The sequence below is a fragment of the Pongo abelii genome, chromosome 4, assembly GCF_028885655.2.
Source record: "Pongo abelii isolate AG06213 chromosome 4, NHGRI_mPonAbe1-v2.0_pri, whole genome shotgun sequence".
NCBI lineage: Eukaryota > Metazoa > Chordata > Mammalia > Primates > Hominidae > Pongo > Pongo abelii.
The window spans coordinates 76,105,915-76,122,516 of record NC_071989.2 but is presented as its reverse complement, the minus strand read 5'-3'; the positions used below and the strand labels follow the sequence as shown (position 1 = coordinate 76,122,516).

Below are 16,602 nucleotides of genomic sequence, written 5' to 3'. Positions count from 1 at the left end.
TCTTTTTTTTTTTTTAATACAGTGTACTAATATATACATGCCTTTCAGGCAGCAATGCTATCTTCAATATGAGCTAAATATTTTCTGTGATGGAGGCCAGGTATTGCATGAAAAAAGAAAACACCATTTCCAAACTTTCTAGATTGCCATGGAATAACTAGAAATCAATAAATGAAATCCAACACAATGTCTAGCTCAATCTTGTTTCATCAGCAAGTGACAACTATAATAACCTCATTAGAAATATATTAAGAAAACTGTTAGAATCAGAGTTAGCTCGGCTCCTTTCACCAACCTCATTGCAACATTTCTCCCTCCCAAAAAAAGATACAGGAAAGAAGAGATTTTCACAAACCCAGTACAGAAATTCCACCCTCACAACAAAGAATTAGGTTCCTGATAAGCAACAAGAAAAGTAAACTCACAATCGGAAAAATTAATAGCTTGAGGGAAAAACAGGGTACTAGGACCTGCGATCAGAAATAAACCTTTAAAAAACCCTTGTAAATGTCTGAAACTCCATAAAAATAAGGATAAACACATTCAGTGAGAAAACATGTCATTTTATATACTTCGGTAAGTATAAATGGATAGCATGAATTGCCTTCTCAGTTCCCCAAGCAGTAGATATTACTTAGGGTCTCATATCATTGTGACTTTAAAATGAGACACTTAGAAAATGACTTGGCCTTGTTACAGATAAAATAAGTTCTCAGAAGCAATATTTCCCCTATATCTGGTCCTCCATGAAAATCTTCATCTCTGAGGGTTGGCTGTAAAGCCAAAGATGGAGAGAAACATGAATAATTCAAGACAGATAAAGAAGCTTTACAGTAACCTTTATTTACCCTACACAGCTGGAAGGAGAGCGGATACCCTCCCACAGGACCAAGTATACAAGCTCAGTTCTGCCACAACAATTCTATCCATCTCTGCTTCTCTTTCCTCAAAGGTCCAGCACTATGTAATCCTAAAGCAGGCACACCCATTCTAATTTCCTCTCAATCCACAATGTTCTATCAGAGAATCACTCAGTTGCTGAAAGACAGTGAACCCAGATAGAATGGTATAAAGGCAGCTCTTTACTTTCCTGCTTCATACATTCCTGAAAGCATGTCAAAGGGTCAAATATATATTGTCAGGGAAGTTTTTATTCCTTGAGACATAAAAAATTTCAAACTTTCTAATTCTTCCTCATATACTCCTCATTGATATACTTCCGATCTGTTCAAATCCTTTACCTTTGTTCTTCTCATTCACAATCATATACACACACCACTGGACCAAATACAATGAATGTCTTACTGAAGCTAAAGATTAGACCTTTTTGGAAAGCCAAATAATTTCCCTGTGGTGTCAGCTGCATTTAGTTTGTGGGAACTACACTTCTTACCAGATAATCAGCACATACTTCTGTTTTCTACTCACCTTTCTGAAACAACAGTAAAAAGCAATGAAGTACTCAAAACAGTGTTTTACTGCCAAGATGTTGTTGCTGCTTTAACTCAATGTGAGCTAGCAGAAAATGGTAATGGCCAACACTATCTATGGTATTAGATAAAAGCGAAATTTGAGGAAATAAGGAAGTAGCTAAAGGGGGCACAGTTTCAGTTGTCTCTTCCTGCTCTCATTCAAGATGCTTTGGGGAAAAGATACCATGGCACATAGCAGACCCGTTGTTCTTAGCAGACCCGTTGTTCTTTAGGTCTTGGAAAGTCATTCTCTTGTCTTCATTCCACTTGGTTGGCCTTTATTTTTGAACATACTATATCCTCTACAGGATAGTGAATGGGGTTCCTACGGAAAGGTCTCTGTATGGGTTAGAATGGGCTGCAGATAACTGGGAAGCCAAATAAGTGATTAAGCAAAATAGTTTATCGCTTCATTAGGTAAAAGAAGTTCAGAAGCAGGGGTGGTTTGGTAGCTACCAAATCATCAGACTCAAGCTACTTCTACCTTGCAGTTCCATCATCCTTAGCATGTAGAGTCTACCTTCATGTTTATTTCATGGACCAGTACAGCTGCTGGAGCTCTGGCCAACACAAATTCATTCCAGATAAAGGAGAAAAGGAAAAAGGTCCCCAACCAGCTGTCTATCCCTTGAATTTAATTCCCTCTGCTTACATCTCATCAGCCAGAATATAGTAACATAACTGTATCTAGCTGTGAGAGAGGCAGGCTGATGATAAGTATATCCTTTTAGCTGAAAACATTACCATCCTGACAAAAAGCAGAGTTTTATCATTAAGGCAAAGGGGAAGTACAGTGTGATGGTTAATTTTGGGTGTCAACTTGACTGGATTAAGAAACATCTGAGAGAACTGGTAAAGCATTATTTCTGAGTGTGTCTTTGAGGGTGTTTCCAGAGGAGACTGATTGACATGTGAGTCCATGAACTAAGTGAAGAAGATTTTCTCTCAATGTGGGCAGGCACTACCCAATCAGATGGTGGCCCAGATAGAACAAAAAAGACAGAGGAAAGGTGATTTCCTCCTCTCCATTTCCTAGAGGTGGGACACGTGTCTTCTCCTACCCTTGAACATCAGAACTCCAGACTCTCCAGCCTTTGGAATCCAGGACTTACCCTAATGGCCCCCAAGATTCTCAGGCCTTCTGCCTCAGACTGATAATTACACCATTAGTTTCCCTGTGTCTGAGGCTTTCAGACTTGTATTGTGCTGAACCATGCTACTGTCATTCCAGGGTTTCTAGCTTGTAGACAGCTTGTTGTAGGACTTCTCAAGCTCCATAATCATGTAAACAGATTTCCCTAATCAATCCCGTCTTATCCATCCATTCATCCCCTATTGGTTCTCTCTGGAGAACACAGCTAATACACACAGACTTTGGGTTAGCTGATGCTTCTCCCAGTCACCCAGCCAGTTTTAATTCTGGGCATGAGCATGATGTCCTCTACCTCAGGGAAATCATCATTTACCAAGGAGACACCACTACTGAGTGGGCCATGGCCTTCTAGCACAGAGAGCACAGAAGAGTGGCCCTCTGCATCTTTCCAGAAGCACTCAACATGGAAAAAGAATTAAGGCTGGCATGACCCCTAGTCCTGACCAACCCCTATTTCCCCAGCTAATCTCCACAACATACAAAGCTGTGCTCTGAAGGTGCATCTATAAGTTTGAGAAATCAGACCACATTCTTAGAGAAACAATGTTATAAACAGCTGGGAGGTTTCTAGGTTTACCCACAAAGGCCAATTTAACAGGTAATGTAGTAGAGATGGTATTTATTTGCCATTATTGAAAGTGGAACTGTTTGGATTTTGACAAACTAGATTTTGCCTTAATGAGCTATGGAGAAAAGCCTGGATTGAGCATGAAAGAAACAGCAGCGAAGAGCAACTTGTACTTCTTTCTGACTTTGCAATCTGGCAAATGAACCCTTCAATTGTCCTCTCCCCAGCAAGTAATTTGTCTTATCCCTGTGTTTTTCCACAGTCCTTTCACTCTCTATCAATGGGACTATGGACCCCATTCTGAAGAACTCAGTAAGAAAAGACATTCCGCAAACCACAACATGCTCAATTGGGCCATGTCTACTGGCAGGTGGAATCTGCCTTCTAGACTTGAGCAGTAGGGATGAGAATGGAAGGGGTATTATGAATTGAATTGTGCCCCTGGAAAGCTGTTGAAGTCCTAACACCTGGTACCTTTGAATTTGACCTTATTTGGAAATAGGATCTTTGCTGATCATTAAGGTCAGACGGATTAATTAGGGTGGACACTAAATCAATATAACTGTGTCCTTATAAAAAAGTGGAATTTTGACACAGGGATAGACGTACAGACCAGAGAAACGTCATGTAAGATAAAAGCAGAGATGGAGGTGATGCTTCTGCAAGCCAAGGAAAGCCAAAGATTGCCCACAAACCACCAGAAGCTAGAAGAGGCATGGAACAGGTTCTCCCTCATAGTCCTCAGTAGGAATCGAACCTGCAAACACTATGATCTCGGATTTCTAGCTTCCGGAATGTGAGATAATAAATTTCTGTAGTTCAAGCCACCTGATTTGTGATACTTCGTCATGGCAACCCTAGCAAACTGATATATGAGGCAGATGGAACATCTTCAAACTACTTCCTGGGTCCAGTACATTGCTTCCTTTCCTCTCAAGTGTCCGTCCACATCATTGTGTGTGACTCTCTGCCCACTCTCTGTCTCCACCAAGTTACATCTCAAGCCCCTTCAGGCACCATCATTTACACACATGGGGCTCCAGCCATGCAGACTTCAGGGGTGGTTCCAGGAATATTCACTGGTTGAGAGTAAGGGACAGGCACAGGGCCCCTCCATCCTGACAGGGATCATATACTACTATGAGCAAGAAAATGAGGTCAGATGCTGCTAAATTGGGTACCTAAATTTCAAAACCTGCACATGTGATGTTAACACCTGGATATGTAGCTGTCAAAGGCTTACGTAGAAACAGAAACCAACTGAGTGAAAGAAGAGTACAAGTAAATAATTACATATCTGGAGGTATTACAACTGCTCACTTCTGAGGATTCAACAAGGTCAAATATCTCAGTGTATTCTATGGGTCACTGTCTCTTAAATGTAATTCTCTGCTTCCATAACATCTCTGTTTCCTTCTCCTGGCCATCTTGCCACAGGATCTGTCTGGAAGACATAGGAAATAGAAGAGGCTAAAAAGCTGGAGAAGAAAGCCAAACCCTTTAATGATAAAAGAAAACGAGAGGAAATCTCACTTCCACGCATATCCATTCTCCAGTTTTATTTTTTTAAATTAAAAAACATAGAAAGGAGATCACATAATGAATACCTACCTGTATATTCACTACTCAACTTGATAAATCATACATAAACACAGCTGAAGGCTCTGGCAACTCTCTCTGATCTCAGTTTCCCTCTCTCCTCTCAGATGTAACCACTGATGTAAATTTGGTAATTATTCTCTAGCATGTCTTTATACTTTTAGTAAAAAGAAAACCCACCCAAAATGATGGTGCTCCTCGGCCACAGTCCTATCACTTTCATTTGTTTTAACATTTTCTTTCCTTTTTTTCCTTCATATAGCAAAAACAAAAACAAAAAAAAACTATCAATGTATTCAAGCCACAGGAACAATAATGGAAATATATATATACACACACACATATATACATATATACTCACATATATACATATACATACATATATACATATATGTGTATGTGTATGTGTGTGTGTGTATATATATATATATACACACACACACATACACATACACATATATGCAGAGAGAGAGAGAGAGAAAGAGATATGGAGTCTTGCTCTGTTACCCAGGCTGGACTGCAGTGGCGTGATCTCAGCTAACTGCAACCTCTGCTTCCCAGGTACAAGCAATTCTCCTGGCTCAGGCTCCCACGTAGCTGAGACTACAGGTGCACGCCACCATGCCCGCTAATTTTTGTATTTTTAGTAGAGATAGGGTTTCACCATATTTGTCAGGCTGGCCTTGAACTCCTGACCTCAGGTGATCCACCCATCTCGGCCTCCCAAAGTGCTGGGATTACAGGCATGAGCCACCGCGCCCAGCCAGAAAATAATTTAATTTTATTCCTATCAGCTGATATCTATTTTTTACCTATATTACCTCACCGTCTCCACCACCAATAAGGCTGTGACATAAGACAGACTAATTGGAAGTAATTTGCATAGTCATCTATTTCTGGAACTCCTTAATTCATACCAGTAAATGGGAGCCTACATCACCTATGCCGAAATCTCTCCTTGACAAAAAGCCCAAATGGATGAGAATTAAATTGTATTCCTTTATATAGAAGACTGGTCAAACATTAATCAGTAGTGAATCCATCACTCATCTGTTCTCATAAAAGACTTAAATGCAAAAAAAAAAAAAATTGTACTAGGCTGGAAGCTCATTAAATGGAGGACTCAACATTCACTGTTACATTTGAAGCATAGCATGTTCTTATTAAAAGTTGGAGCAATTTAATGTAGGAATTCAATAATTACTTGATCAATTATAGGGTTAGTCAATGAGAGTGCTAGGCAATAAGGGAGACACATGTTTTAAAAATCACACAAAACAATATTCTACAAATATTTATGGAACACCTGTTACATGCTAGGCACAGTGCAGGGAACAAAACTTCTTACCCCTAGGGAGCCTCCACTCCAGCAGGACAGTATATACAAAGTTACATTAATGATATATCCTGAGGAACTCTGGGAAATCTTCCATGATCAATAAATCACTCTATAAATCATAACTTGGCTAAGAATGGCTACAGTGCTGGTTTCTGGGGAAATCTTATAAAGCCCCAAGTGTTAAGGCAAAACAAAGAAAATCTGTTATTTTCCCTAAATGAATATAGCATCTCTGTTGACTACTGGAACCTATTAAATGTGTTGTTTAGAGTGATTTCCTGCACATAAAATGTAAAAGCCTTCCTGAACCTAAACAAATATCACCAACAGTTCAAGGAAAAATGTTACCTTTTGAAATTTCATAAAATGAATTACTGAAACTGAGGAAATGCCTCAGTACCCTCAACAACTACACATGACCACTAAAAACTGTCTAACACTTAGCTCTCCTGGCTTTTTCTGTTTCAAGATGCAGCAAATTTTGTGGGCAAGCAGAGCACTCAACTAATACACAACTGGTCCGTGCAGAAAGTACTTCCCAGCTGGAAAGAAAACGCATGCCAAGAATCAATAATTATCAAATAGGAATTTAGAAAAAAGTCTAAAAGTATATAGAAAAACATTTGTGCCAACTATCCTACATGGTTAGATTATGGGTAAAAACTATCTTATTCTTCACATTTCTATATTTTTCTACAATATAAATACTCAGAAAAAATGATCCATGCTTTATGATCTAAGAATTTTCACAGTAAAATAAAATGTTATCCTATTTCTTAAATGCTGAGACTGTAACACTGAAAGTACCTAAAGGAAAAATTATTTAATGCATCAAAAGATAGAAGTAAAAGCTCAGTTCTCTGCTTTGTAAACTATCTTTTCCCTAAGTGATAAAACATGGGGTAATTTTAAATGCATTTTTTCTTATCTGTATTTTCTAGTTTTTCTAAAAGGACCACCTACATGATCAATTGAAATATTGTTTAAATTATTTTCTACAGGCCCAGTGGGGTGGCTCACGCCTGTAATCCCACCACTTTAGGAGGCAGAGGCGGGCGGATCACAAGGTCAGGAGATCGAAACCACAGTGAAACCCCGTCTCTACTAAAAATACAAAAAATTAGCCGGGTGCGGTGGCGGACGCCTGTAGTCCCAGCTACTCGGGAGGCTGAGGCAGGAGAATGGCGTGAACCTGGGAGGCAGAGCTCACAGTGAGCCGAGATCGCGCCACTGCACTCCAGCCTGGGCGACAGAGCCAGACTCTGTCTCAAAAAAAAAAAAAAATTATTTTCTACAAAGACCAACTAGTCCTATTAAAATATTATAAATTCTATATTTTTACTCAAAAGATAGACCACAATAATAGGGATACACATATCAATTTATTCTCCAAAATAATTACTGGGAATGCCTCCAGGTTAGAATTACTTCCCTCTTCAAAAGGATCCACAGAAGTTCAGAAAGGTCAAAACATACAAACTCTTCTGAAATTGGCTATTTCAACTGAATACAGAGGTGCCAGGCCCTCTGCCTTTCCTACTTTGCAAGCAGATCAGCACCAAATCTGATGAGTCAGGAAGATGAGATGGCAACAAGGAGAAAATGGAACAGCAAGGTGGCTTGGTTTTTAAAACCCTATGATATGTCATTCACTGAAGGATTAAAGGGTTTCCTGATGATGGAAAAGCAACTAAACCAGGGGCCACCTAACTCTTTTATGACAGGTTTTTAAAACACATCTTAAGATGAGCTTTTTGCTCCTTCGGTCCTGAATGCCATTTCCCAATAATTGAATGATAGCTTATAAAGCCAGAGAACAATTTGCCACATCTCTGAATCCCTTTATGTGCAACACCAGGTTTCATCAACCCCCTTCTCCCCAAACAACTTGAAATATATGACTGTGTTGTGAGGTTAAGGTCAGCAGGCAGGGTTACAAACACAGGCAGGATGATTTCTAGAGCAGCAACCAAAAAGCAAGATCTTTACAACCTCAAGAGTCATTTAGACTATACTGAGAAGAAGCATGAGTTTGGTTACCCTTAGGTATAAGACAATGGAATCTGGGGGTTACAGGAGGATGCAGATTTAGGACCACAATAAAAAACCAGGAAAAAAGAGAACAACGTGATAGCCACAACCTCAGAAAGTTCTACCTACAGAAAGCACTTCCTTCACCAACCAGTTGCATTATTTTGTTTTGTGGCAATTCTCTCAATGGCCAGCTAGACATATTTTTTCAACCTTCATGTTGAAGGCTCCTGTGACCAACACCTGTCTCGATTATCTTTGGCTGACCCTTGAAGACGGGAGAGTGAGATTCCCCAATATTAACGTATCCCAAGAGGACAGTGCTTTCTGCCAGACTCACATTGGGTATGAAAGCCTTTAACTACCCAGCATTTCTTTTAATCAGTTATACTGCTTTTGCACTCATTTTACAAAGCCATTTGGCTTTGCAGACATTAATACAAGGACTATGAAAAACCCCACTTTTTATTGTGGCCCCACAATGGGGAGCAATCCGCTTCAAAGTATGTTGAGCTCACAGGATTCTGGTGCCGAAATAGATCGCTCAGATTTTATTGTTCAGGCTTCCAAGGAGCCTGGCCATCTAGGAGATAAAAGAATTCTTCTGAAAGCACCATGTAAAAGAAAATATTTGTTCAGTCACAGTGTCCCTAACAAATGTGATCTTATGCTCCACGGCTGGACGCCTGAGAAGATGAAAATGAAGGGGTCTTAACAGATACAGTGAAGACCTGGTCAGATAAATTGGAGGTTGGGGAACATGTGCTGCTCTAAATTGGAGAACGCTGAGGTGCTCTCCTTTCTGTGAATATCCTACTCATTCTTACAAAATGTTCCACACCTCAGGATGGCATTAAGTAGAAATCCTTTGACTTTTTTTCACTACTGAATTCAACTGCAATTATATTTAAAATATCTTTATTTTCCATTACTTTGACAGCTTCACTTTTGAAGTTTTCTATTCATACATCTCAATAGTCCTATCCCTTTCTAAGCAATAGTAAGCTGGCCTTTAACAAAGGCAATACTAGAAGAGACAGTATATTTTTTTGCAAGTAGTTATTTCATTCATTACAATTTTTGTCATTTTTAGCAGAAATGACAGCAGAAAACGGAGAAGAGGTTGACATTTAAACATTTAGATGTACACTAGTATTGTGGGGATTCATAACTAGGGACCAAATTCAATGTGTCGCTTTAAAAGATAGTCCTTTGACATGAGTTAACCTGGAAGTTACATGCAGCTGGCAGTACATGTCACCAGCTCACAATAGGTTCCCAAAAGAAAGAGGCTATTTCTCTTTAAGACACAGAGAATAAGGGTCACTGACTACTGACCCAATGGCTTCACCCCAATAAATGGAGCAGTCTCAACTCATCTCTTAATAGGAAGAAGACACGATAACAGGGAAGACGAGCACTCAGGTCACAATTACAGCTGATTTACAATTTCCACAGCGAGTCCAGAAACAGAGTGGATCCGTACTCCAAAAGAACCGCATCTTCTCTTAGGATGCTATACTTTCCCACTGATAGAGCCATTTAAAATTTCAGCAATATGGAAGTCCCACACAGGCACTGAATCTGTTGTGTCAGTAATTTGCTACCTCCTGTGTGTAGGAGGCTTAACATACTCTAGCAGTGGACTAAGGCAAAATAAAGATGGAAGACTGCTGGCATTTCATTTTGAGACAATCTAAGATGGTACCATCTTACCAAATACATGAAAGTAATATTGAATAAAGGCAGCATTTTCACAAGAAGATAATATTATTTAATTAGAACGTTACATGAAGTTACATTTTATCTTGGCCATTTATACGCAAACTTAACAAGTCTTACATTGATAATTAATACATGCAAAACATTGATCTTGATTCATTTTTTTCTTTTGAGATGGGGTCCCACTCTGTCACTCAGGCTGAAGTGCAGTGGAATGATCTAGGATCACTGCAACCTTCACCTCCCAGGCTCAAGCCATCCTCCCACCTCAGCCTCCTGAGTAGCTGGGATTACAGGCGTGCGCCACCATACCGGCTAATTTTTTGTATTTTTTTAGTAGAGATGAGGTTTCACCATGTTGGCCAGGCTGGTCTCGAATTCCTGAGCTCAAGTGATCTGCCCGACTCGGCCTTCCAAAGTGCTGGGATTTCAGGTGTGAGCCACCATGCCTGGCCACAGTTTTAATCTTTAGTTGTACTATTTTTTCATCTTTTACAATGTCACATAAGGGTTTTATTTCAGTTTGATATAAATTAAGAATGCCTCTGAACGAAGGAGGGCTGCAGTTTACCTCACCTCATTAGGTCCAGGAGTGATGTTCCCCAGCCTTTATGGAGTACCGCTTTGAACATGAGGCCTGAACTATTTTTGGAGGTATATTATTGTTTTCTAGTCAGCACAGAATACTCATTTGCTTAGTATCCTTATGTCAGACTTAGGGGCTCTAACACAACCTTAGTTGATTCATTTAAATCAACATACATGATTTTTTTTTAACCCAGTGTTGCAGTTTTAGGGCAACCCCCCTGCCACCCGACCTTATTCTTTAAGTCATGTGAACATTATTTTATTATTCTAGTGCATCCCAACTTATCACTTTGTACCCTCTAATCATAAGTGGCTTTTTGGGCATCTTGGTCCACTGCAGCCGCTATGATTTTTCTGGCTTTGGAAATAATAAACTCCACAGTCACAGCACTGTGCGTACTCCAATCCTCGCTCCAACCCCCAGGCTTTCTAGTTGTTTATGTTTATTTGTTTCACAAAAACAGAAAAGTTCTCTATTCTAATGACTCTATCTTCCAGAGTCATTAGAAATTAGGCAGCCCTGGAACAAATTCAAGGGTTAAATATAAGTATTATAAAAGAAACATTTTCACGCCTGTAATCCCAGCACTTTGGGAGGCTGAGGCGAGCGGATTCCCTGAGGTCGGGAGTTCGAGGCCAGCCTGACCAACACGGAGAAACCCTGTCTCTACTAAAAACACAAAAATTAGCCAGGCATGGTGGCACAGGCCTGTAATCCCAGCTACTCGGGAGGCTGAGGCAAGAGAATCGTTTGAACCTGGAAGGCGGAGGTTGCGGTGAGCTGAGATCGCACATTCAATGTTTCACTGTTGGTATTATAAGAGAAACATATTAATAACACTTAAATGCAAGTATTATAAAAGAAAAGAAACAAGTGTTAATCTTATGATACCTGTTATTTATTGATTTTTACTGTTTTAAAATCTGATTCTACTTGTATTTTAAAACAATTTTACCTTAAAATTAACAATGTGGAATTTACACAGATATGCATAATTATATTAAAATATACTCTAATTTTTTTATATTTATGTTTATCAACTGTCAATTTTGATAATGATTAAAACGAGAGTAGGGAAACACAATTTGAATTGATCAAAATGCAGCTTATTTGAAAATACTGGAAACACAATATGCCTTTTATTTAGCATAGTTTGTATCATTTGTCACCTCTGAATATATCATGATTGACTCTTGGCTTTTGAGAGGTTCAGTTTGTTAAAATGGCTTATAATTACTTTTCTCTTTGCTACTTAAATTTTCACTACTAGCCAGCAGAAGTTACCTCAATTTGGTTCATCTGTTCAACTTCCACACATCATTAAAAGCATCCTTGTTCATGAGAAAGAGAGACAGAGAGAGAGAAAGAGAGGGAGGGAAGGAAGGAAGGAAAGAGAAAAACAGAGAAAGATAAAGAAAGAGTTCCAAAAACAGAAAATGTTCCAACAAAATTCTGCCTATTTCAATCATGACATCCAGTTATGTTCCAAAAACAGTCCTGGTGACCTTTAGTGGAGAATAATATTAGAGACCAAAATCAGGGTAAATAAAGTGCCTATTAGTTTTTTATATGAGTACTAGAGAAGGTAACTGTTTATCATCTTTTTCTCTTTTTTTTTTTTCTGTGATGGAGTCTTGCTCTGTTGCCCAGGCTGGAGTGCAGTGATGATCTCGGCTCACTGCAACCTCTGCCTCATGGGTTCAAGCGATTCTCCTGCCTCAGCCTCCCAAGTAGCTGAGATTACAGGCGCATGCCACCATGCCTGGCTAGTTTTTTGTATTTTTAGTAGAGATGGGGTTCAACATGTTGGTCAGGCTGGTCACAAATTCCTGACCTTAAGTGATCTGCCCACCTTGGCCTCCCAAAGTTCTGGGATTACAGGTGTGAGCCACCACGCCCGGCCTGTTTATTACCTTCTTTAGAATGAGACGGAAAATTGTTTTGATTTAGTAAAGATGATAAGTTTATATGGAAGGTTTCAGTTTAACTCTAAGTTGACTGTCCTTTTTTGGTCTTAATGCAAGTAATTTAATTTCCCCTTCTTTTCTAATTATCATCTTTAATATTCATATACATTCAAGAAAGTGCCATATCAATCTATTTCTGTGAATTATACTACTATTAAAATTAGAAGGAATCTCAAATTTGTGTGTGTGTGTGTGTGTGTGTGTGTGCGTGTGTTGAGAGTCTCGCTCTGTCACCCAGGCTGGAGTACAGTGGCATGATCTCAGCTCACTGCAACCTCCGCCTCCCAGATTTAAGTAATTCTCCCGTCTCAGCCTTCCAAGTAGCTGGGATTACAGGCACGTGCCACCATGCCCGGCTAATTTTTGTATTTTTAATAGAGACAAGGTTTCACCATGTTGGCCAAGCTGGTCACGAACAAAATCTCAATTTTTAAAACAATTTTATTTTATCTAAGTATATCATTAATATATATACCATTCATTATATATACAACACTCAATAATATATACCAATCATTTCACCATTTTATTTTTGGCTACAGAATAAACTAATAATTTTTTCTACTTAATCAAGTAAACATAGGTAGAACCTACATGAGGATGTCCTTCTACTTCCATAAGTAAAATAGAGACCTCACATTTGTTTGTCTTTATTTGTAAGCTAAAATTACCATTATTTTTATCCCAGTTTTAGTATTTAGCTCCACTATTTCAGATGCCTTTAGAAAAACACAAGGTATTTATTACTTTAGTATTATACCAGCTAATGAATTCCAAAAAGTAATTAAGAATTTCAGTAAAAACAATTAAGTTAACATCATATTAATACAGTGTAAATTAAAAGTTAAGAATGGTCAAAAGCATATCAAATACTCGAAAACTTTATCCAGTTTCAAATGTGACAATTTCTAAAGTCCACGTAATATTCAACATTAAGCTTAAAAAGAATTAAGTCACAAAAGATTCCAAAGTACATAGTTTATTATGCACTTCAGTTATAGTTCTTTGTTCACATCATATTTACAAATCTCTCAACCAATCCAGTTATGGGTATACTTCATAATTTGGTACATAAACAGACATACAAACTAAAAACTTACATTCATTGAAAACTTTAACCCCTTAAGCTTTAATGCAATAATATAATTATTGGATAATTAAAAAGTCATGGCTGTATCCCAATATTTGCATCTTGGCATAATTGTACAATTATCACAGAGATAAAGTAAATCACTTTTAAAGAATTAAAACTGACAGAAGTAGTAACCTTTAGTTTCTCAGTAAATATTTTTCCAATAAGTGGCATCAGGTAAAGAGATCCCCACACCAAGAAATATTAAATTTTTGGTTCTACGTATTGAGTAGTGTTATATTACCTTTCATTTTAAAAGCATTTAAGATAAAACTCCTTCAATTTTAAATTTTTAATTTAACCAGAACAATGTGGAAAAATGACTGGCTAAAAAAATTCATGAAAGTATGAAAGGAGAGTGAAGGAGAACTTACCAGAAATTATAAGTCACTAGAAAAGCCAGTGTATTCAAAACAGAATGGTGCTGGCACAGAAACAGACAGATAGGAGCAGAATAGAGAGTCCAGAAATAGTTCCAAATATATATGGCATCTTTATATGTGACAAGGACAACATTTCAATCCCATGAAAAATAAATTTTCTTGTATTAACTAGGACTTAAGTAACTGGTCATCCATCTAGGGAAAAAAAAAAAGAAAGAGAATCCTACCTCATCTCATGTACAAAATTTTAAGTTGAAGATTGAATGTTTTTTAAAAAATGGTGAGAAAATTTAAGAGAATATCTGCATGACCTTGGGGTGGACAATACCACTCTGAGCAAAACAAATAATTCAGAAGCAATAAAGAAAAAGACATTTGATTAAATAATAATTAACAATTTCATTTGGCAAAAGACATCATAAACAGATAAAAACTGCAAAGATATTTGCACACATACAACAACGGATTAATACTTTCATGTAAGAGTTTGTAGAAACTGAAAAAGAAAAACACTACTAAATGGAAAAATGGGCAGTGAAAATGAGCATGAAATGAAGAAAAGAGAAATGTAAATGAACAGTAAACATATGAAAATATACTCAACATCAGTGGTAGTGAAGGAAATGCAATTTGAAGTAATGACCAGGCGTAATAAGATTGGAAAGAATTAAGGGCAGTGACATCCAGTGCTGGTGAGAATGTAGGAAATGGGCATTCTTATAGGTGAAGGTGATTTTCTATTCTTTTGGGTAAAGTGATAGCTATTAAAATTAGAAATACACATACCGTTTGACCAAGCAATTCCACTTCTGGGAATCTATCCTATAGGAGAAAAAAGGACCAGTACGTAAGGATATAGGTAAAAAAATTGTTTATTGCAGCATTGTTTGTTGTGGGGAGGGGAGAAAGGGAGTACTGAAAACAACAAGAATGTCAGTTAATAGGAAAATGGTTAAATAAAATGTGGTATATCTATAATGTAGAACATAATATAATTATTAAAATAAATGGGATAAATTTGTATCTACTGACTTGGAAGACTGATAAGGTGACAAAAGAAAATTGAAGAGTGGGTGCTTAACATCTTGTTTAAGACAGGTAGTAGCAACAACTGCAATGAATCAATGTATGCAAATGTACCTGCACCTGTATGCACATGAAGTGAAAAATGGAAGAATACACACCAGTCTAACAATGACTACCTAAGGTTGTGGATACAGACAGGGATTGGAAGGGATGGAGATCATTTACCTCCTCTTTGTATATCTTTGTGCTGTTTCACTAGTTACTATGAGCACAATAGTAATTTCATAATTTTCAAAACTATGTTATTAACTTTTATAAATGGTAGTACAGTAGTATTTCTATACATTCATCTTCAGTAAAACAGTAGCAAGTGAACAAACATTCTTTGCCTATGCCAGTCTCATCATTGTGTTCATTTGGGGCTACTTGCTTAATATCCATTCCATCTCTCTTTCCCCCCTGTGTATCAGCCATGTAGTTTGGGTGGAACTGACTACACTCCATTTCCAAGGACTCCTGAATGTTCTAAGCCACTGTTCTCCACCAGAAATACAATTCAGAGCCACTTATACAATTTAAAATTTTCTAGTAGTCACATTAAAATTATTTTTAAAGAAACAAGTTAACATAATTTTCATAACATTTAACCCAATATATCCACAAATACTATCATTTCAGCATGCTATTAACATAAGAATTACTAATGAGATATTTCGCATTCTTTTTCTGGATCTCAGTTTGGACTAGCCGCATTGCAAGAGCTTGAGAGCCACATGTGGCTAATGGCTACTGCACTGGACAGCGCAGGTCTAACCTAATCTCGGTAATGCTAGAAACACTCCCATGTTCAGGATTAAACACATAATTTAAAATGGTCCAATCGAAGAGAAACCCATAATGGTAGGAGAAGAAAATTTCTTCTTCTTCCATTAACTCTGGAAACTGCAGGCAGACACTGAGGGGTGAGCCAGGAAGGAAGCCTGCAGCCAGTGCAGGAGGACCTGTGTCCCTGAGACAGCAGTGAGCCTCAGGACCAGCCCCCCAGTGCAGGAGGACCTGTGTCCCTGAGACAGCAGTGAGCCTCAGGACCAGCCCCCCAGTGCAGGAGGACCTGTGTCCCTGAGACAGCAGTGAGCCTCAGGACCAGCCCCCCAGTGCAGGAGGACCTGTGTCCCTGAGACAGCAGTGAGCCTCAGGACCAGCCCCCCAGTGCAGGAGGACCTGTGTCCCTGAGACAGCAGTGAGCCTCAGGACCAGCCCCCCAGTGCAGGAGGACCTGTGTCCCTGAGACAGCAGTGAGCCTCAGGACCAGCCCCCCAGTGCAGGAGGACCTGTGTCCCTGAGACAGCAGTGAGCCTCAGGACTAGCCCCTCAGTGCAGGAGGACCTGTGTCCCTGAGACAGCACTGAGCCTCGGGACCAGCGCCCGCGTGCAGCCTCAACTGTTTAGTTACACAGCTGGCAATTTTTTCCTCCAATCACTTTGAGTTAGGTTTTCTATTACTTGTATTGAAAAGTACATTAATTGACAAACTCATCTATGGACAATGCCATGTCCAAAGAGAATAATTTTCTTAAGTACACTAGTTCAAATGCTAAAATTTTCTTCCAATTACTTTTAG

At 38.6% G+C, this 16,602-nt stretch overlaps 1 protein-coding gene across 13 annotated transcripts in view; it reads right to left on the bottom strand.

Annotated features, from left to right (window-relative positions):
- The window catches only part of MAST4 (microtubule associated serine/threonine kinase family member 4), a 569,328-nt gene that overhangs the window by 237,422 nt on the left and 315,304 nt on the right, over nt 1–16,602 (bottom strand). For 6 of the 13 annotated variants that reach the window (XM_024247058.3, XM_054556424.2, XM_054556425.2 and 3 more), the window contains one exon: nt 14,742–14,777. The exons of the other annotated variants lie outside the window; for them this stretch is intronic. In XM_024247058.3, the coding sequence (XP_024102826.3) occupies nt 14,742–14,777 (36 nt within the window). The remainder of the gene's footprint in view (nt 1–14,741; nt 14,778–16,602) is intronic. 13 annotated transcript variants of the gene reach the window in all.